This window comes from Mastacembelus armatus, chromosome 17, assembly GCF_900324485.2.
Source record: "Mastacembelus armatus chromosome 17, fMasArm1.2, whole genome shotgun sequence".
NCBI lineage: Eukaryota > Metazoa > Chordata > Actinopteri > Synbranchiformes > Mastacembelidae > Mastacembelus > Mastacembelus armatus.
In genome coordinates this window covers 24,016,934-24,039,526 of record NC_046649.1, presented here as the reverse complement: position 1 = coordinate 24,039,526, position 22,593 = coordinate 24,016,934, and the positions used below count along the sequence as shown (strand labels likewise).

Sequence of the window (22,593 nt, the reverse complement as noted above, 5' to 3'; positions counted from 1 at the left end):
ATGGAGCCATACCGGACAGCGCGCTCCATCTGCCCGGATTCCAGCTGATCAGAGCGGACCGCAACTCAGACGCAACGGGGAAATCGCGCCGTGGTGGGACATGCTTTTACATCAATGAGAGGTGGTGTACAGATGTAACAGTGTTGAAGAAGATCTGCTGTCCTGACCTGGAAGCGCTTTTCATTAACTGTAAACCTTTCTACTCGCCGCGGGACTTTTTTCTCGTGCGTTCTGGTCAGTGTTTACATTCCTGCATCAGCTGGCTGAGGAGATCGCAAACACGGAGCAGCAGCACCCGGACTCTGTCTTTATCATCCTCGGAGATTTTAATAAAGCACACTTGAGCCACGAACTGTCCAAATTCAAGCAGCACATCAAGTGCCCCACCAGAGAGGGGAATATTCTGGACCACTGCTACACCACCATAAAGGATGTATATCACGCCGTCCCCAGAGCAGCTTTAGGACTCTCTGACCACTGTCTGGTCCACCTCATACCAACATACAGGCAAAAGCTCAAATCTGCAAAGCCTGTAGTGAGAACTGTCAAGAGATGGACCAGAGAAACCGAGCAGGAGCTACAAGCCTGCTTTGAATGCACTGACTGGAGTGTTTTTGAAGCTGCTGCCACAAACCTGGATGAACTCACAGACTCTGTTACATCTTACATCAGTTTCTGTGAGGACATGTGCATTCCCACCCGGACCTTCTTAACATACGACAACGACAAACCATGGTTCTCTGGAAAACTCAGACAGCTTCGTCAAGCCAAAGGAGATACCTACAGAAGTGGAGATGTGTCTTGTACAATCAGGCCAGGAACACACTGAATAAGGAGATCAGAGCAGCTAAGAGACTCCAAAAAGCTGGAAAACCAGTTTACAGCTAACGACTGAGGACAATAACCAACTATAGGACTCCATCCCCCTCCTCAATAGGCAATCAAACGCTGGTGAACGATCTGAACGAGTTTTATTGCAGATTTGAATCACCCCCCACCCGCTCTGATTGTCCTCCAGAGCAACCTTTAACACCATTAACACCTCTAACCATTAACCCCCTCTCCCCCGCTCCTATACTTCAGACCAGTGTGGACGATGTGTGTCAGCTCTTCAGGAAGCAGAAGAGAAGGAAAGCACCAGGACCAGATGGGGTTTCATCAACATGCCTCAGAACCTGTGCTGACCAGCTGGCTCCCATCTTCTCTCTGATCTTCAACAGATCACTGGAGCTGTGTGAAGTCCCTGCATGCTTCAAACGCTCCACCATCATTCCCATCCCCAAGAAGCCAGAAATCACAGGACTCAATGACTACAGACCAGTGGCTCTGACATCTGTGGTCATGAAGTCCTTTGAAAGACTGGTGTTGGCCCACCTGAAGAACATCACTGGACCCTCCCTGGACCCTCTGCAGTTTGCCTACCGATCCAATCGGTCCATGGACGATGCAGTCAAATATGGGGTTGCACTACATCCTGCAACATCTGGACAAACCAGGGACTTATGTAAGGATTCTGTTTGTGGACTTCAGCTCGGTGTTCAACACCATCATCCCATCACTCCTCCAGATTAAACTCTCCCTCAGGCCATCCAACTCTTAAACTCATAGCTCTCCACCATTCCCTCCTACCACCTGCACTATGTCACTGGCACCTTCTTGCTCTTTGCACACCAATTAGTTCCCCTTACATTCTGTCTTCAGGTTATCTGTGCATTTTTCTTTAGTTTTATGTAGCATTTGTTTCTGTAGCATTTATGTTTACTGTTTGATCCTTTGTAGCATTTGTATTTATGTCTGTTTGCGCTGGAGTACCCCTCCCTGTACCTAAACAAATTCCTTGTGTGTGTGTGCACACACTTGGCAATAAAGCTCAATCTGATTCTGATTCTGATCTAACACCTATGCTGACTTGTACCCCACTTGTACCGCGCAACATACACTGACTGAACTACAGGCCCAGTTCTAGGTTCAGTAGGAGTGGGGGAACAAGTACAAAACCCGATCTGAGACCAGGCACTTTGAACACATGCTGACACTTTAATAAACAGCAATAAATAACTATACACAGTAACAACAACAATATCAACAATCCTGCAGGTGAGTGATGCTTTTTTCACAGACTTCAGAAATGATTATGCTTCGATATCTGTCCTGGTTGGACAGTTCAGGTTAACTTCTCTAGATCAGTGTGTGACACAGTGTGTTTTACTAAACTCACCACCAACCTCAATGTGTCTGTGGGGACATGAATGTCTTTTGTATTTCTGCATCTTCGTGGCCCAGATTTTTTATTTGCCATCAGATTCAAATCAAGATGCAGAAACTTTTCCCTGAACAAGTTCAATGAAACAGAAAAGTATGTGGGAAAGAATCATTTAGAAAAGACGTGGAAATAATGGACTTTTAATTCTTTAGTTTTCCTGCCATGAAATGATCATTTTCACTGTTAAACTCAACAGTTTGTCATTTTTCTTTCTCCTTTAAAACCTCAGACTCAACAGAAAACCACACCACTGAGAGCTGAGCTGTCAATCAACAGCTGCAGCCTCATCTGTGAGCCCCAGGGGCTGATGGGAGTTCTGAGGACCCGCTAGAGACCACGTGGTCCTCGTCTGATCTCACAGCTCGTCCTTGTTTGGCCTCAGCTGCATCAAAGTGCCACTTCTCCCCAGGTTCACCAGAGGAAACACCACTGCACAAAATGCTTTTCCTCCCAGCTGCTGCTCTGTGCTGTCTGTGTTCAGGTGAGTGTTTCCAGCCAATCAGGAGCCAACAAACTCCACCTGTAACAAACACTGTCACACTGACCTTCATCTGTCTGTTTCTCTACAGCGCTGGTTGTCATGGCAGCAGAGCTGATCCAGGACCAGTTATCTCTGACCAGGAGAGCTGGTCAAACTGTCTCATTCAGCTGTGCAGGAACTGACCAGTGTGACAATAGTTATGTTTACTGGTACCAGAAGAAAGACACAGAAACATTTACAGTGATTTTACGTTTTGATAAAAGTAATCGTCAAATTTATTCAGGCTACAACCATCCTCAGAAAGATGATTTCTCAGCTGTGAAGAAACAGAACGGCTGTGAGCTGCAGATTCAGAAAGTTAAACCCTCTCATGCAGCCACCTACTACTGCTCCTGTGTGAAGTCTGACTCCCACAGTGAGAAATGATCCCTGCAGCCTGAACAAAAACCAACAGATGTCAAACAGTGTTTGTGACAGGAAGAGAGCAGTAAACCACAGCCCAGGGTCACATGTTTCACCTCCATCTCAGCCACAGTCATAATGATTCTGATGACAAAATATCATCTTCCTTTTAAACTCATCTTTACTTAATACAATTAAAATAATCAACATGCAGAACTACAACTGATCCAATATGATGAAACTGATGTTTCATGAGTGTCTGAACTTCAGGACAATGTCTGAGGTTTATTGTCCATATTCCAAGACCAACTGAAAACACTGCAGCACCTGGTTTGAATCATTTAGCAGATTTTAATAAATGTTAACAAGTCATTGTCATGAACACAACAATGTGTTGGGGTCTTCCAGAAAGCAGGTTTAGTGAGAACTTAGACCAGAGTTTAACCCTGAGCTGAGGGAAACTTTTCTGGTCCAGGAACAGAGATCACTGAAAGTCCCAGTAAGTGACTCTGGGAAACTAACCTGCTCTCTGGCAGCTTTTCTCCAAGAAACTCTGAGTTTCTGTGTCTCCTCCTGTCAGTCTGCAGAAACTGTCAGGCCACTTCATGTCCTCGTTCATACGGTTCATATGGACGCTCTGATCAGAGTGCATTCATTTTCATGTGAAACCAGTGAGGAGCTGTCAGGAAACCACCAGGTGAGGACCCAAATGCAGAGAAAGAACCCAAGAGCCGAGACAAGACAGTCTGGTGATGCTGAATTTGTTAAAGTCCAGTGAAGACAACACTGACCAGGACTGAAGACAATAAAGTTCAGGATCCACGTACAGGTGGAAAAGCAAAACACAACACACTGAACCAACAACTAAAGGCAGAATGACTGAGACTGAAATGCTATACAAGACACACTAACAAGACACAGCTGAACCTAATCAATACACTAACGACAAAGGTAAAACAGACAGCGGTCAGGACAGACAGTGACTGCAACCAGCCACCAGGGGGCCATCGACTTACGACTTCACCTCTGGGAGCTGTCAGGGTGGCCATCTTTGTTTTGCAGTGTCATATTAGTCAATCATATTAAATTAGTGTTTTATGATTTTACAGTCCTATGGCAAAGTTTGGTTTGGTCACAGAAACAACTTGGCTAGTTCCCTCAGTTCCCACATTTTATTGCTGCTCAGTCCTTGTTTGACCTGAAGTCAGTGACAGTGAGATTCACCAAAGGATCAAATCTGTAATATTCACCATCAACAACACGACACATTTATTTCATGTTTCTGTTGATGAGGTTTATGTGGAGCTGGATTTTAAATAATTAGCATCAATACAAATGTCAGTGTCGTTTTCAATGAGTTCTTAGTTTAGCGTGTTAGCATGCTAACACTTGCTAACATGCACATTTCTCCAAAAGACACGTAACAACAAAAGGTGATGTGAATGTCATTGGTGCTGCAGGTATTTGTTGATAAACCAAAGTGTTGGACACATTCAAATGTCGACCTGATGGTGGCGCTGGATGAAAAGTCCGAGGGTCAGCAAAGTTATTACGGTTCATCCTGAGGGGAACGTGTGAAGCAGCTGAAATAGTTGTTGAGATGTTTCAGTCTGGACAATAAAGAGAAGAAAAGCAGAGACAGTCGTGTTGATCTGAACATTAGAGAAACACATGATGGAGCTGAAACATGAAACTGGTTCATAATCTGGACTGGTTCACCTCAGCTGACACATTCAGCTGCACCAGGTTTTTGTTGCACTCTCTCTCACTGTGGGGGGATATAGGTACTACTTCATCTTTGGCTCTGGGACTAAACTGGTTGTAACAGGTAAGAACAAACTTTTCTTTCCCTTCAGTTGTTTTATTGTGAAGTGTAAAATGTGTTTAAAGTCAGTTTCTGCTGCTTCAGACTTTCCATGTTAGTTTTCCATCATTAGTCCAGAGTTCCTTCTGCAGCCGTTCTTAAATGAAAAAGTTCAACAACATGTGAACAGATGTTTAAATGTCAGTGCACACCAGAAGGAATTCTTGATTTCTGCAGGAGCTCAAAGAGTTTTAAGAGTCCAGAAAGTTTTCTATTGGAACTGGGCTGTGGATTCTCATCAGCTGCTGTTTAATGAAGGCTCACACTGTTTTTCTTTTCTCTCTTCTCTCTCCTGAAAGAAATGAAATTCCACATGAATGATTGTGGAGGATTTTCCTGCTCAGTTGACTTTTTGAACAAAATCTGGAATTAATCAAAGTGAATTTCAGTGATGAGCAGGATTCTTCACATTCACTCTCAGTCTTTACAGTATTTAAATGTTATTTTACTATGAAGAAAATTATACTTCAATATAGTCTTGGAATTAACATCTTTAAAAAATTTACAAATTTTCTTATTTTACATTGTAAATATTGATTTAGTAAGAAAAAATATTAATCTAAAGGAAAAATCAGTATTGTGTATAATAACACACATATCTGTGTGATGAACATTAAAAGGTTTAGTAATTAACATTATTAATAAACGTAATGTGTATATAATACATTGTGTATTAGTTATACAGTATAACACTCATATATATGATTCTGTTTTACAATTTAAATATTTTATAAAAGGTTAATCATGTATATCTGATGAATGAACCTCAATTTATGGAAGAGTGAAAATGTGGAAAATACTTTAATAATGAGGGAAAATATTTTAAATCAAGACTAAATTTAATTGTATTGAGCTTTAACTCTAACGACTGTTTCCTGAAGTGCAGAGCAAAAAGGAGAAAACTACAAAAATAAATGATTAAATAAAATGCAAAGGAAATTACAGTATAAAAACTATATATATATACCTGCCTGAACAAAGCAGCAGGTTCAATATCCAAACAACTTGCAGACAAAATATACATATTGTCTTAATTACATATGTTTTCCAGTTATAACTGTCCAATACAGACTTTCTAATATTTATTGAACTACACCATGACTTTACTATAATGTAGAGTTTATTCAGATTTTAATGATGGTAAAAAACACTAAGTTGAGATTTTATTATATTTAGTACAAAATGGAATTTAGTGTAAATATAAAACATTTTGTAACTGAGGTTTATACAGAGAAATTAAAGCTGTGTAGAAAAGAAAATATAAAAACATGTTGACACCAGTTTAGTCAAACCAAATCTATTGTAGAAAAATGTGTTTGTATTTTTGTTAGGAATAAATTCTTTAATACGACAGTAAACCCTCGAAATTCACAGGGGTTACATTCCTAAAGCATCTGAGAATTGTGAAAAACTGTGAATTTTGGATGTGGTCAAAAAAAAAAAATGCCTATAAATGTCTAAACCCTAAATATGTCCCCAGACATGCTCCCAAAACACTTTAATTTATTCTCAAACTCAGCTTAATACATTATTAGTAAAAAAATCAGTGACAAAAATTAGTAAATTATATTCTGCTTAATAATTTTGCTCTAAAATGCATGAAAAATTATATGTTGCCACAAAAAAGGCCATAAAAAACTGTGGAGGATATTTGTGATTTCTGCAAACAACTGTTAGTTAGGTTCTAAGGAAAAATCCATGAACGATGGAGACAGTGAACTCTGAACCGCGACTTCACGGGGTCGACTGTATTTATATCAGGAAATATCTGTTCATGCTGTTAATCTTCTGACTGTCAGTGGATTTTAAAAACAGTCAAATATGTGATTTAAACTATTGCAGATATATTGATATAATATTGTGCTGATACATATATTCTCATCTTCTGATATTTAGACGTTAAATAGAAATGGACAGAGTTGAAATATTGCTGCCATCTTTGTTTTTGCTGCTGTTGCTGCTGTCAAACTTCAGATGAGCAGGTAGTGAAGCCTGTGGTGAGCGTGTACCCAGCAGCATCCAGAGCCCACCTGGAGGGGAACAGCTCCCTGCTGTGTCTGGCCTCAGCCATGTTTCCTCCTCTGGTCCGGTTCTCCTGGAAAAGACAGAAGGAGAACGGCCAGCTGGAGGAGCTGCCCTCTGCTGGGAGAGAGCAGCTGGAGCTCAGGGAGTCAGGACGCACCGCCGCCATCCTGCTGGTCCATCAGCCAGAGAACAGCACGTATAAATACCGCTGCTACGTGGAGCACGAGGGGGGCAGAGTGGAGGCCCAAACAGAACAAGGTAATGAAGGCTTGGTGACTGTGTTCAGCAGTGATTCAGCTTCATGTGGAGACGCTGTCAAACAGAGCAGAGCAGCAGAGGACTGACATTTGTCACTGCAGCTCCAAACATTGGACTCCTTTTCTGTTTCAGAGGTTCCAGCTCCAGCAGCCTCCTGTCCTCCAGAGAGAGAGCCAGCAGACCTGCCAGCTGTGCAGCAAGCTGACTGTAAGAGCAGCTGCTGCCTCTCTGCATGGACAGCTCCAATGTTGTGCTGCAGTTAGGGCTGCATATCAGTCTGTTGACTTTCTGCTCAGCATCGAAGCACCGACACATATACTAATATAGACGACACTAAACCTGGGCCTTTGAGGCTGCTACAACAACTTTAGGGACTAGATCTCAAAGCTCCACTGATTCATCTTTCTACATTCAGAATGAATCTAATGACTGTGTGTGAAGTCAAAGGGCAGACAGGAGTTTGTTCACTTGGTGTGGAGTTCTTCTGCCCCCAAGTGGCTGCACAAACACAATGTATGAGTCCAGCATCAAACTCATAATAACCTGTGTCTGTTTGAATCCTTTTCTGTTGCAGTGGTTCCTCTGGATCCTCTGGATCCTGTCCAGTCTGAGTGCAGGGTGAAGCTGCTCTGTCTGCTGTACACAGTGCTGATAGTGAAGAGTCTGCTGTACTGCTGTGGACTCTCTCTGCTGATGAGCCTCAGAAACAAGGGACCGTCCACCTGCTGCTCACATGCTGACTGACTGTTTTCTGCTCGCCTTTTCTCACCATCACATCTCATCCCTTCATCTCATTCATCACTTTCAGCACTTTTCACAAATGTCACTTATATCATGTTGTGTTGCTTTGGACAATGTTTCTCTATATGCACATGTTTGATACAGTCATTGCAAAAATGATTTTGAAGCTTTTCTTCTTTCCTGCTTTTAATTGTGAACTGAACTGAAAGTGAAGCTTAATTATCAGGTGTGTGGCAAATATTTTACTGTTTGTATTATTTTTGCTGTTATTGTGTTTCTTCTTCATACATTATGCAGAGAGTGGCAGGTTTATCAAATTCTTTCAATGTAACATTCTCAATAAACTGACAAATCAGTGTCTGTGTGAAATAAACATATTTGTGTTTTGGCTTTAAGTTTGATTTTAGAGGAAGAAAATAGAAATGGATTCAACTGTGTCAGTGAATTCACTTTGTTCAGAAATATTTCTAAAAATATTTTTAATAAAATGCAAAGAACAAAAAAATGATTAGGAACATGAATCTGTGATATATAGTCCAGTAAGTGTGGGTGTTGTCAGAAGGATCCATGTTGTGTTTGTTATTTAGCACATTTACCATATTTTACAACTGTGTCAGTGTTGATGTCAAACTCTACGCTGACGACACTGTTGTTTACACACATGAATAAAACACCATGGAAAGGTAAATAACATTTTTATACAGTATCAATTAATTTACACCATATTTCAAATGTATATTAAGTCACATATACAGTATGAGTGATTTACTAGCAACTGAAAGTCTGTTTAAATTTATATATATACTAGGACGCTATTTACAAGCTGCTTAAAAATTACTGCTGTGAGGAAAAACATCATTTATACTGAAAATAAAACTTTAGCAGATGTTAAACATGATACGATTGAGTTTAATTTAGAAAATGACTAAGGACACAAATGACTGACAGGAGGGCCACAGCCCCCTTTAGGGCCCCAGAGCAAAGGCAGCTGTGGCCCCTGCTCAGCCCCAACACAACTTTACAGAGGTGTTTATTTTCATCACAGCAGTTCAACATGAAATGATCATTTTCACTGTGGCTGATGGCGTCCTGGGGGATCTCCTCCCAGACCTGGATCTAACACCTATGCTGACTGGCACCCCACTAGATCAGTGTGTGACACAGTGTGTGTTACTAAACTCACCACCAACCTCAATGTGTCTGTGGGGACATGAATGTCTTTTGTATTTCTGCATCTTTATGACCCAGATTTTTTATTTTCCATTAGATTCAAATCAAGATGCAGAAACTTTTCCCTGAACAAGATCAATAAAACAGAAAAGTATGTGGGAAAGAATCATTTAGAAAAGACGTGGAAATAATGGACTTTTAATTCTTTAGTTTTCCTGCCATGACATGATCATTTTCACTGTTACACTCAACAGTTTGTCATTTTTCTTTCTCCTTTAAAACCTCAGACTCAACAGAAAACCACACCACTGAGAGCTGAGCTGTCAATCAGCAGCTGCAGCCTCATCTGTGGGCCCCAGGGGCTGATGGGAGGTCTGAGGACCCGCTAGAAACCACGTGGTCCTTGTCTGATCTCACAGCTCGTCCTTGTTTGGCCTCAGCTGCATCAGAGCGCCACTTCTCCCCAGGTTCACCAGAGGAAACACCACTGCACAAAATGCTTTTCCTCCCAGCTGCTGCTCTGTGCTGTCTGTGTTCAGGTGAGTGTTTCCAGCCAATCAGGAACCAACAAACTCCATCTGTAACAAATACTGTCACACTGACCTTCATCTGTCTGTTTCTCTACAGCGCTGGTTGTCATGACAGCAGAGCTGATCCAGGACCAGTTATCTCTGACCAGGAGAGCTGGTCAAACTGTCTCATTCAGCTGTGCAGGAACTGACCAGTGTGACTATGATTATGTTTTCTGGTACCAGAAGAAAGAAACAGAAACATTCACACTGATTCTGTATATTGACAAGAGTGATGGTGCCATAGCTAAAGGCTTCAACCATCCTCAGGAAGATGATTTCTCAGCTGTGAAGAAACAGAACAGCTGTGAGCTGCAGATTCAGAACGTTAAACCCTCTCATGCAGCCACCTATTACTGCTCCTGTTGGAAGTTAAGCTCCCACAGTGAGAAATGATCCCTGCAGCTTGAACAAAAACCAACAGATGTCAAACAGTGTTTGTGACAGGAAGAGAGCAGTAAACCACAGCCCAGGGTCACATGTTTCACCTCCATCTCAGCCACAGTCATAATGATTCTGATGACAAAATATCATCTTCCTTTTAAACTCATCTTTACTTCATACAATTAAAATAATCAACATGCAGAACTACAACTGATCCAAGATGATGAAACTGATGTTTCATGAGTGTCTGAACTTCAGGACAATGTCTGAGGTTTATTGTCCATATTCCAAGACTAACTGAAAACACTGCAGCACCTGGTTTGAATCATTTAGCAGATTTTAATAAATGTTAACAAGTCATTGTCATGAACACAACAATGTGTTGGGGTCTTCCAGAAAGCAGGTTTAGTGAAAACTTAGACCAGAGTTTGACCCTGAGCTGAGGGAAACCTTTCTGGTCCAGGAACAGAGATCACTGAAAGTCCCAGTAAATGACTCTGGGAAACTAACCTGGTCTTTGGCAGCTTTTCTCCAAGAAACTCTGAGTTTCTGTGTCTCCTCCTGTCAGTCTGCAGAAACTGTCAGGCCACTTCATGTCCTCGTTCATACGGTTCATATGGACGCTCTGATCAGAGTGCATTCATTTTCATGTGAAACCAGTGAGGAGCTGTCAGGAAACCACCAGGTGAGGACCCAAATGCAGACAAAGAACCCAAGAGCCGAGACAAGACAGTCTGGGGACGTTCAATTTATTAAAGTCCAGTGAGGACAACATTGACCAAGACTGAAGACAATAAAGTCCAGGATCTACGTAGAGGTGGAAAACCAAAACACAACAGACAACACACTGACCAAACAACTAAAGGCAGAATGACTGAGACTGAAATACTATACAAGACACACTAACAAGACACAGCTGAACCTAATCAATACACTAACGACAAAGGTAAAACAAACAGCGGTCAGGACAGACAGTGACTGCAACCAGCCACCAGGGGGCCATTGACTTACGACTTCACCTCTGGGAGCTGTCAGGGCAGCCATCTTTGTTTTGCAGTGTCATATTAGTCAGTCATATTAAATTAGTGTTTTATGATTTTACAGTCCTATGGCAAAGTTTGGTTTGGTCACAGAAACAACTTGGCTAGTTCCCTCAGTTCCCTTATTTTATTGCTGCTCAGTCCTTGTTTGACCTGAAGTCAGTGACAGTGAGATTCACCAAAGGATCAAATCTGTAATATTCACCATCAACAACACGACACATTTATTTCATGTTTCTGTTGATGAGGTTTATGTGGAGCTGGATTTTAAATAATTAGCATCAATACAAATGTCAGTGTCATTTTCAATGAGTTCTTAGTTTAGCGTGTTAGCATGCTAACACTTGCTAACATGCACATTTCTCCTAAAAACACTTAACAACAAACGGTGATGTGAATGTCATTGGTGGTGCAGGTATTTGTTGATAAACCAAAGTGTTGGACACATTCAAATGTCGACCTGATGGTGGCGCTGGATGAAAAGTCCGAGGGTCAGCAAAGTTATTACGGTTCATCCTGAAGGGAACATGAACGTGTGAAGCAGCTGAAATAGTTGTTGAGATGTTTCAGTCTGGACAATAAAGAGAAGAAAAGCAGAGACAGTCGTGTTGATCTGAACATTAGAGAAACACATGATGGAGCTGAAACATGAAACTGGTTCATAATCTGGACTGGTTCACCTCAGCTGACACATTCAGCTGCACCAGGTTTTTGTTGCACTCTCTCTCACTGTGGGGGGACATTTGTACCTCATCTTTGGCTCTGGGACTAAACTGGTTGTAACAGGTAAGAACAAACTTTCCTTTCCCTTCAGTTGTTTTATTGTGAAGTGTAAAATGTGTTTAAAGTCAGTTTCTGCTGCTTCAGACTTTCCATGTTAGTTTTCCATCATTAGTCCAGAGTTCCTTCTGCGGCCGTTCTTAAATGACAAAGTTCAACAACATGTGAACAGATGTTTAAATGTCAGTGCACACCAGAAGGAATTCTTGATTTCGGCAGGAGCTCAAAGAGTTTTAAGAGTCCAGAAAGTTTTCTATTGGAACTGGGCTGTGGATTCTCATCAGCTGCTGTTTAATGAAGGCTCACACTGTTTTTCTTTTCTCTCTTCTCTCTCCTGAAAGAAATGAAATTCCACATGAATGATTGTGGAGGATTTTCCTGCTCAGTTGACTTTTTGAACAAAATCTGGAATTAATCAAAGTGAATTTCAATGATGAGCAGGATTCTTCACATTCACTCTCAGTCTTTACAGCATTTAAATGTTATTTTGCTATGAAGAAAATTATACTTCAATATAGTCTTGGAATTAACATCTTTAAAAAATGTACAAATTTTATTTAATTATAAATATTTTACATTGTTGTAAATATTGATTTCGTAAGAAAAAATATTAATCTACAGGAAAAATCAGTATTGTATATAATAACACACATATCTGTGTAATGAACATTAAAAGGTTTAGTAATTAACATTATTAATAAACGTAATGTGTATATAATACATTGTGTATTAGTTATACAGTATAACACTCATATATATGATTCTGTTTTACAATTTAAATATTTCATAAAACGTTAATCATGTAGATCTGATGAATGAACCTCAATTTATGGAAGAGTGAAAATGTGGAAAATACTTTAATAATGAGGAAAAATATTTTAAATCAAGACAAAATTTAATTGTATTGAGCTTTAACTCTAACGACTGTTTCCTGAAGTGCAGAGCAAAAAGGATAAAACTACAAAAATAAATGATTAAATAAAATGCAAAGGAAATCACAGTATAAAAAACTATATATATATATATACCTGCCTGAACAAAGCAGCAGGTTCAATATCCAAACAACTTGCAGACAAAATATACGTATTTTCTTAATTACATATGTTTTCCAGTTATAACTGTCCAATACAGACTTTCTAACATTTATTGAACTACACCATGACTTTACTATAATGTAGAGTTTATTCAGATTTTAATAATGGTAAAAAACACTAAGTTGAGATTTTATTATATTTAGTACAAAATGGAATTTAGTGTAAATATAAAACATTTTGTAACTGAGGTTTATACAGAGAAATTAAAGCTGTGTAGAAAAGAAAATATAAAAACATGTTGACACTAGTTTAGTCAAACCAAATCTATTGTAGAAAAATGTGTTTGTATTTTTGTAAGGAATAAATTCTTTAATACGACAGTAAACCCTCGAAATTCACAGGGGTTACATTCCTAAAGCATCTGAGAATTGTGAAAAACTGTGAATTTTGGATGTGGTCAAATAAAAAAAAAAAGCCTATAAATGTCAAAACCCTAAATATGTCCCCAGACATGCTCCCAAAACACTTTAATTTATTCTCAAACTCAGCTTAACACATTATTAGTAAAAAAATCAGTGACGAAAATTAGTAAATTATATTGTTCTTAATAATTTAGGTCTAAAATGCATGAAAAATTATATGTTGTCATGAAAAAATCCATTAAAAACTGGAGGATATTTGTGGTTTCTGCAAACAACTGTTAGTTAGGTTCTAAGGAAAAACCCATGAACGACGGAGACAGTGAACTCTGAACCGCGACTTCACGGGGTCGACTGTATTTATATCAGGAAATATCTGTTCATGCTGTTAATCTTCTGACTGTCAGTGGATTTTAAAAACAGTCAAATATGTGATTTAAACTATTGCAGATATATTGATATAATATTGTGCTGATACATATATTCTCATCTTCTGATATTTAGACGTTAAATAGAAATGGACAGAGTTGAAATATTGCTGCCATCTTTGTCTTTGCTGTTGTTGCTGCTGTCAAACTTCAGATGAGCAGGTAGTGAAGCCTGTGGTGAGCGTGTACCCAGCAGCATCCAGAGCCCACCTGGAGGGGAAGAGCTCCCTGCTGTGTCTGGCCTCAGCCATGTTTCCTCCTCTGGTCCAGTTCTCCTGGAAAAGACAGAAGGAGAACGGCCAGCTGGAGGAGCTGCCCCCTGATGAGAGAGAGCAGCTGGAGCTCAGGGAGTCGGGACGCACCGCCGCCATCCTGCTGGTCCATCAGCCAGAGAACAGCACGTATAAATACCGCTGCTACGTGGAGCACGAGGGGGGCAGAGTGGAGGCCCAAACAGAACAAGGTAATGAAGGCTTGGTGACTGTGTTCAGCAGTGATTCAGCTTCATGTGGAGACCCTGTCAAACAGAGCAGAGCAGCAGAGGACTGACATTTGTCACTGCAGCTCCAAACATTTGACTCCTTTTCTGTTTCAGAGGTTCCAGCACCAGCAGCCTCCTGTCCTCCAGAGAGAGAGCCAGCAGACCTGCCAGCTGTGCAGCAAGCTGACTGTAAGAGCAGCTGCTGCCTCTCTGCATGGACAGCTCCAATGTTGTGCTGCAGTTAGGGCTGCATATCAGTCTGTTGACTTTCTGCTCAGCATTGAAGCACCGACACATATACTAATATAGACGACACTAAACCTGGGCCTTTGAGGCTGCTACAACAACTTTTGGGGCTAGATCTCAAAGCTCCACTGATTCATCTTTCTACATTCAGAATGAATCTAATGACTGTGTGTGAAGTCAAAGGGCAGACAGGAGTTTGTTCACTTGGTGTGGAGTTCTTCTGCCCCCAAGTGGCTGCACAAACACAATGTATGAGTCCAGCATCAAACTCATAATAACCTGTGTCTGTTTCAATCCTTTTCTGTTGCAGTGGTTCCCCTGGATCCTCTGGATCCTGTCCAGTCTGAGTGCAGGGTGAAGCTGCTCTGTCTGCTGTACACAGTGCTGATAGTGAAGAGTCTGCTGTACTGCTGTGGACTCTCTCTGCTGATGAGCCTCAGAAACAAGGGACCGTCCACCTGCTGCTCACATGCTGACTGACTGTTTTCTGCTCGCCTTTTCTCACCATCACATCTCATCCCTTCATCTCATTCATCACTTTCAGCACTTTTCACAAATGTCACTTATATCATGTTGTGTTGCTTTGGACAATGTTTCTCTATATGCACATGTTTGATACAGTCATTGGAAAAATGATTTTGAAGCTTTTCTTCTTTCCTGCTTTTAATTGTGACATGAACTGAAAATGAAGCTTAATTATCAGGTGTGTGGCAAATATTTTACTGTTTGTATGATTTTTGCTGTTATTGTGTTTCATTTTCATACATTATGCAGAGAGTGGCAGGTTTGTCAAACTCTTTCAGAGTAACATTCTCAATAAACTGAAAAATATCAGTGTCTGTGTTAAATAAACATATTTGTTTTTTGGCTTTAAGTTTGATTTTAGAGGAAGAAAATAGAAATGGATTCAACTGTGTCAGTGAATTCACTTTGTTCAGAAATATTTCTAAAAATATTTTTAATAAAATGCAAAGAACAAAAAAAATGATTAGGAACATGAATCTGTGATATATAGTCCAGTAGGTGTGGGTGTTGTCAGAAGGATCCATGTTGTGTTTGTTATTTAGCACATTTACCATATTTTACAACTGTGTCAGTGTTGATGTCAAACTCTACGCTGACGACACTGTTGTTTACACACATGAATAAAACACCATGGAAAGGTAAATAACATTTTTATACAGTATCAATTAATTTACACCATATTTCAAATGTATATTAAGTCACATATACAGTATGAGTGATTTACTATCAACTGAAAGTTTGTTTAAATTTATATATATACTAGGACGTTATTTACAAGCTGCTTAAAAATTACTGCTGTGAGGAAAAACATCATTTATACTGAAAATAAAACTTTAGTAGATGTTAAACATGATACGATTGAGTTTAATTCAGAAAATGACCAAGGAAACAAATGACTGACAGCAGGGCCACACTCTCCTGTTAGGGCCCCAGAGCAAAGGCAGCTGTGGCCCCTGCTCAGCCCCAACACAACTGTACAGAGGTGTTTATTTTCATCACAGCAGTTCAACATGAAATGATCATTTTCACTGTGGCTGATGGCGTCCTGGGGGATCTCCTCCCAGACCTGGATCTAACGCCTATGCTCACTTGTACCGCACAACATACACTGACTGATCTACAGGCCCAGTTCTAGGTTCAGTACGAGTGGGGGAACAAGTACAAAACCTGACCTGAGACCAGGCACTTTGAACACATGCTGACACTTTAATAAACAGCAATAAATAACTATACACAGTAACAACAACAATATAAACAATCCTGCAGGTGAGTGATGCTTTTTTCACAGACTTCAGAAATGATTATGCTTCGATATCTGTCCTGGTTGGACAGTTCAGGTTAACTTCTCTAGATCAGTGTGTGACACAGTGTGTGATACTAAACTCACCACCAACCTCAATGTGTCTGTGGGGACATGAATGTCTTTTGTATTTCTGCATCTTCGTGGCCCAGATTTTTTATTTTCCATCAGATTCAAATCAAGATGCAGAAACTTTTCCCTGAACAAGTTCAATGAAACAGAAAAGTATGTGGGAAAGAATGATTTAGAAAAGACGTGGAAATAATGGACTTTTAATTCTTTAGTTTTCCTGCCATGAAATGATAATTTTCACTGTTAAACTCAACAGTTTGTCATTTTTCTTTCTCCTTTAAAACCTCAGACTCAACAGAAAACCACACCGCTGAGAGCTGAGCTGTCAATCAGCAGCTGCAGCCTAATCTGTGGGCCCCAGGTGCTGATGGGAGGTCTGAGGACCTGCTAGAAACCACGTGGTCCTGGTCTGATCTCACAGCTCGTCCTTGTTTGGCCTCAGCTGCATCAGAGCGCCACTTCTCCCCAGGTTCACCAGAGGAAACACCACTGCACAAAATGCTTTTCCTCCCAGCTGCTGCTCTGTGCTGTCTGTGTTCAGGTGAGTGTTTCCAGCCAATCAGGAGCCAACAAACTCCACCTGTAACAAACACTGTCACACTGACCTTCATCTGTCTGTTTCTCCACAGCGCTGGTTGTCATGGCAGCAGAGCTGATCCAGGACCAGTTATCTCTGACCAGGAGAGCTGGTCAAACTGTCTCATTCAGCTGTGCAGGAACTCACCAGTGTAGCACTAGTTATGTTTTCTGGTACCAGAAGAAAGAGACAGAAACATTCACACTGATTCTACGTATTCAAAGAAATAATGGTGCCATAGCTAAAGGCTACAACCATCCTCAGGAAGATGATTTCTCAGCTGTGAAGAAAAAGAACAACTGGGAGCTGCAGATTCAGAAAGTTAAACCCTCTCATTCAGCCACCTACTACTGCTCCTGTTGGAAGGATGACTCCCACAGTCAGAAATGATCCCTGCAGCCTGAACAAAAACCAACAGATGTCAAACAGTGTTTGTGACAGGAAGAGAGCAGTAAACCACAGCGCAGGGTCACATGTAATAATAATGATGCTGCTGGATGAAAAGTTAGAGGATCAGCAAAGTTCTTACAGTTCATCAACCAAACACTGAACTTTGTCACGAGAGGCTGCTGTTCATTTCCAGTCTCCACCAGAGAATCACTGTTGGTTTTGTTTTAAAGCTTCACCACCATCTTTCCCTGACATTAACCTGAGTGTTGCTGTAACCATGGCGATGACTCTGTCTAACCTTAACTGTTCATTTTAACCAAACTATGATCTGTCCCTAAATCTAACCCGACATTATTCTAAGTGTTGTCACATCATAACACCCTGAACTGTTCATGAAGATGGACGACACGTCATCACTTCCTGTCACTGTGCAAACCTGAAGCCAAAATATTGTGAACGCAGCAGCTGCCATCTTGTTTTTGTGACACATTTTCCAACCAGACTCTGCACAATACTGACCAGAGGTGGAGCCATCAGACCGCCAATCACAGCTGTCAATCACCTGAAATCCACCAGTTTCTATAATTTATTGAAAACAAACTGATCGTAAAAATGACACTTGTTCACAAATCAGTGTGATAACATCGACCTAAAATGACAGAAATCAGCTTCAGGAAAAATGTGTTTGATTTGCACTTTGAGTTTTTAGTTTGGCTCATGTCCCGTCTGCTAATATGGAGGGGGCGGGGTTTATGGCCTATACTGCAACCAGCCACCAGGGGGCGATCGACGTCGTAAGTCGTAAGACTTCACCTCTGGGAGCTGTCAGGGCGGCCATCTTTGTTTTGCAGTGTCATATTAGTCAATCATATTAAATTAGTGTTTTATGATTTTACAGTCCTATGGCAAAGTTTGGTTTGGTCACAGAAACAACTTGGCTAGTTCCCTCAGTTCCCTTATTTTATTCCTGGTCAATTCAAGATGGTGCCGCGGATGGCTGCCTCGGTCTGGAGCTCTCCATTTTTTTTGTTATTTTTGTTAGTTTGTCCTGCACTTTGTTTCTCTAACTTGTTAAGTTTCACTCGGGCTGAACTGCTAAGCATTCGGCAGTACTCCCAAGATATTTTTTCCTCTGACGTTTTGTGGAGCGTTTTAGTTGGCGGAGCGGCTGCGCTTCTCAGAAAGCGCAAATGCGGGAAGCGCGCTGGTGCATTGGTGAAACTTTGTCAGCGTAGTCTCAGGACAACGTTGCCCAGCATACTTCTGGCGAATCTCCGCTGTCCACCCAACAAGATGGACGAAATACACCTACTTACCCGGATAAACAAGAACTTTTCGAACTCTGCTGCTCTGTGTTTCACGGAGACCTGGCTTAATGGAGCTTTACCGGACAGCACGCTCCATCTGCCCGGATTCTTACTGATCAGAGCGGACCGGAACTCAGACGCAACGGGGAAATCGCGCGGTGGCGGGACATGCTTTTACATCAATGAGAGGTGGTGTACAGATGTAACAGTGTTGAAGAAGATCTGCTGTCCTGACCTGGAAGCGCTTTTCATTAACTGCAAACCCTTCTACTCGCCGCAGGACTTTTCCTTGTGTGTTCTGGTCAGTGTTTACATTCCCCCGCAAGCGCGAGTGTGTGAAGCGCTACATCAGCTGGCTGAGGAGATCGCAAACACGGAGCAGCAGCACCCGGACTCTGCCAGAGAGGGCAATATTCTGGACCACTGCTACACCACAATAAAGGATGCATATCATGCCGTCCCCAGAGCAGCTTTAGGACTCTCTGACCACTGTCTGGTCCACCTCATACCAACATACAGGCAAAAGCTCAAATCTGCAAAGCCTGTAGTGAGAACTGTCAAGAGATGGACCAGAGAAACCGAGCAGGAGCTACAAGCCTGCTTTGAATGCACTGACTGGAGTGTTTTTGAAGCTGCTGCCACAAACCTGGATGAACTCACAGACTCTGTTACATCTTACATCAGTTTCTGTGAAAACCCTGGTGAACGATCTGAATGAGTTCTATTGCAGATTTGAATCACCCCCCCACCCACTCTAGTTGTCTTCCAGAGCAACCTTTAACACCTTTAATACCTTCAACCATTAACCCCCTCTGACACATAACTGTGGAGGATATTTGTGGTTTCTGCAAACAACTGTTAGTTAGGTTCTAAGGAAAAATCCACGAACGATGGAGACAGTGAACTCTGAACTGCGACTTCACGGGGTCGACTGTATTTATATCAGGAAATATCTGTTCATGCTGTTAATCTTCTGACTGTCAGTGGATTTTAAAAACAGTCAAATATGTGATTAAAACTATTGCAGATATATTGATATAATATTGTGCTGATACATATATTCTCATCTTCTGATATTTAGACGTTAAATAGAAATGGACAGAGTTGAGATATTGCTGCCATCTTTGTCTTTGCTGTTGTTGCTGCTGTCAAACTTCAGATGAGCAGGTAGTGAAGCCTGTGGTGAGCGTGTACCCAGCAGCATCCAGAGCCCACCTGGAGGGGAAGAGCTCCCTGCTGTGTCTGGCCTCAGCCATGTTTCCTCCTCTGGTCCAGTTCTCCTGGAAAAGACAGAAGGAGAACGGCCAGCTGGAGGAGCTGCCCCCTGCTGAGGGAGAGCAGCTGGAGCTCAGGGAGTCGGGACGCACCGCCGCCATCCTGCTGGTCCATCAGCCAGAGAACAGCACGTATAAATACCGCTGCTACGTGGAGCACGAGGGGGGCAGAGTGGAGGCCCAAACAGAACAAGGTAATGAAGGCTTGGTGACTGTGTTCAGCAGTGATTCAGCTTCATGTGGAGACCCTGTCAAACAGAGCAGAGCAGCAGAGGACTGACATTTGTCACTGCAGCTCCAAACATTTGACTCCTTTTCTGTTTCAGAGGTTCCAGCTCCAGCAGCCTCCTGTCCTCCAGAGAGAGAGCCAGCAGACCTGCCAGCTGTGCAGCAAGCTGACTGTAAGAGCAGCTGCTGCCTCTCTGCATGGACAGCTCCAATGTTGTGCTGCAGTTAGGGCTGCATATCAGTCTGTTGACTTTCTGCTCAGCATTGAAGCACCGACACATATACTAATATAGACGACACTAAACCTGGGCCTTTGAGGCTGCTACAACAACTTTAGGGACTAGATCTCAAAGCTCCACTGATTCATCTTTCTACATTCAGAATGAATCTAATGACTGTGTGTGAAGTCAAAGGGCAGACAGGAGTTTGTTCACTTGGTGTGGAGTTCTTCTGCCCCCAAGTGGCTGCACAAACACAATGTATGAGTCCAGCATCAAACTCATAATAACCTGTGTCTGTTTGATTCCTTTTCTGTTGCAGTGGTTCCCCTGGATCCTCTGGATCCTGTCCAGTCTGAGTGCAGGGTGAAGCTGCTCTGTCTGCTGTACACAGTGCTGATAGTGAAGAGTCTGCTGTACTGCTGTGGACTCTCTCTGCTGATGAGCCTCAGAAACAAGGGACCGTCCACCTGCTGCTCACATGCTGACTGACTGTTTTCTGCTCACCTTTTCTCACCGTCACATCTCATCCCTTCATTTCATTCATCACTTTCAGCACTTTTCACAAATGTCACTTATATCATGTTGTGTTGCTTTGGACAATGTTTCTCTATATGCACATGTTTGATACAGTCATTGGAAAATTGATTTTGAAGCTTTTCTTCTTTCCTGCTTTTAATTGTGACCTGAACTGAAAGTGAAGCTTAATTATCAGGTGTGTGGCAAATATTTTACTGTTTGTATGATTTCTGCTGTTATTGTGTTTCTTTTTCATACATTATGCAGAGAGTGGCAGGTTTGTCAAACTCTTTCAGTGTAACATTCTCAATAAACTGTGTTAAATAAACATTTGTTTTTTGGCTTTAAGTTTGATTTTAGAGGAAGAAAATAGAAATGGATTCAACTGTGTCAGTGAATTCACTTTGTTCAGAAATATTTCTAAAAATATTTTTAATGCAAAGAACAAAAAAAAATGATTAGGAACATTAATGTGTGATATATAGTCCAGTAGATGTGGATGTTATCAGAAGGATCCATGTTGTGTTTGTTATTCAGCACATTTACCATATTTTACAACTGTGTCAGTGTTGATGTCAAACTGTACGCTGACGACACTGTTGTTTACACACATGAATAAAACACCATGGAAAGGTAAATAACATTTTTATACAGTATCAATTAATTTACACCATATTTCAAATGTATATTAAGTCACATATACAGTATGAGTGATTTACTAGACACTGAAAGTCTGTTTAAATTTATACATATACTAGGACGCTATTTACAAGCTGCTTAAAAATTACTGCTGTGAGGAAAAACATCATTTATACTGAAAATAAAACGTTAGCAGATGTTAAACATGATACGATTGAGTTTAATTTAGAAAATGACCAAGGAAACAAATGACTGACAGGAGGGCCACACTCTCCTGTTAGGGCCCCAGAGCAAAGGCAGCTGTGGCCCCTGCTCAGCCCCAGCACAACTTTACAGAGGTGTTTATTTTCATCACAGCAGTTCAACATGAAATGATCATATTCACTGTGGCTGATGGCGTCCTGGGGGATCTCCTCCCAGACCTGGATCTAACACCTATGCTGACTGACACCCCACTCGTACCGCGCAACATACACTGACTGAACTACAGGCCCAGTTCTAGGTTCAGTAGGAGTGGGGGAACAAGTACAAAACTCGATCTGAGACCAGGCACTTTGAACACATGCTGACACTTTAATAAACAGCAATAAATAACTATACACAGTAACAACAACAATATAAACAATCCTGCAGGTGAGTGATGCTTTTTTCACAGACTTCAGAAATGATTATGCTTCGATATCTGTCCTGGTTGGACAGTTCAGGTTAACTTCTCTAGATCAGTGTGTGACACAGTGTGTGTTACTAAACTCACCACCAACCTCAATGTGTCTGTGGGGACATGAATGTCTTTTGTATTTCTGCATCTTCGTGACCCAGATTTTTTATTTGCTGTCAGATTCAAATCAAGATGCAGAAACTTTTCCTTGAACAAGTTCAATGAAACAGAAAAGTATGTGGGAAAGAATCATTTAGAAAAGACGTGGAAATAGTGGACTTTTAATTCTTTAGTTTTTCTT

At 41.3% G+C, this 22,593-nt stretch overlaps 3 protein-coding genes across 3 annotated transcripts; all 3 read left to right on the top strand.

Annotated features, from left to right (window-relative positions):
• Positions 1 to 2,639: 2,639 nt before the first annotated feature.
• On the top strand, positions 2,640 to 8,355 carry LOC113134439 (immunoglobulin lambda-1 light chain-like). The gene is made up of 6 exons (XM_026313818.1): positions 2,640 to 2,744; positions 2,833 to 3,145; positions 4,931 to 4,974; positions 6,985 to 7,293; positions 7,426 to 7,500; positions 7,868 to 8,355. The coding sequence occupies exons 1-6, from the start codon at positions 2,702 to 2,704 to the stop codon at positions 8,035 to 8,037; spliced, it is 954 nt and encodes a 317-aa protein (XP_026169603.1). The 5' UTR covers positions 2,640 to 2,701; the 3' UTR covers positions 8,038 to 8,355.
• Positions 8,356 to 9,638: 1,283 nt separating this feature from the next.
• On the top strand, positions 9,639 to 15,352 carry LOC113134401 (immunoglobulin lambda-1 light chain-like). The gene is made up of 6 exons (XM_026313778.1): positions 9,639 to 9,743; positions 9,832 to 10,154; positions 11,932 to 11,983; positions 14,013 to 14,321; positions 14,454 to 14,528; positions 14,896 to 15,352. The coding sequence occupies exons 1-6, from the start codon at positions 9,701 to 9,703 to the stop codon at positions 15,063 to 15,065; spliced, it is 972 nt and encodes a 323-aa protein (XP_026169563.1). The 5' UTR covers positions 9,639 to 9,700; the 3' UTR covers positions 15,066 to 15,352.
• Positions 15,353 to 16,902: 1,550 nt separating this feature from the next.
• On the top strand, positions 16,903 to 21,031 carry LOC113134441 (uncharacterized). Its single transcript, XM_026313820.1, has 6 exons — positions 16,903 to 17,023; positions 17,112 to 17,438; positions 18,550 to 18,575; positions 19,909 to 20,224; positions 20,357 to 20,431; positions 20,799 to 21,031. Exons 1-6 carry the CDS (start codon positions 16,981 to 16,983, stop codon positions 20,966 to 20,968), a joined length of 957 nt encoding a protein of 318 aa, XP_026169605.1. The 5' UTR covers positions 16,903 to 16,980; the 3' UTR covers positions 20,969 to 21,031.
• Positions 21,032 to 22,593: the final 1,562 nt, after the last annotated feature.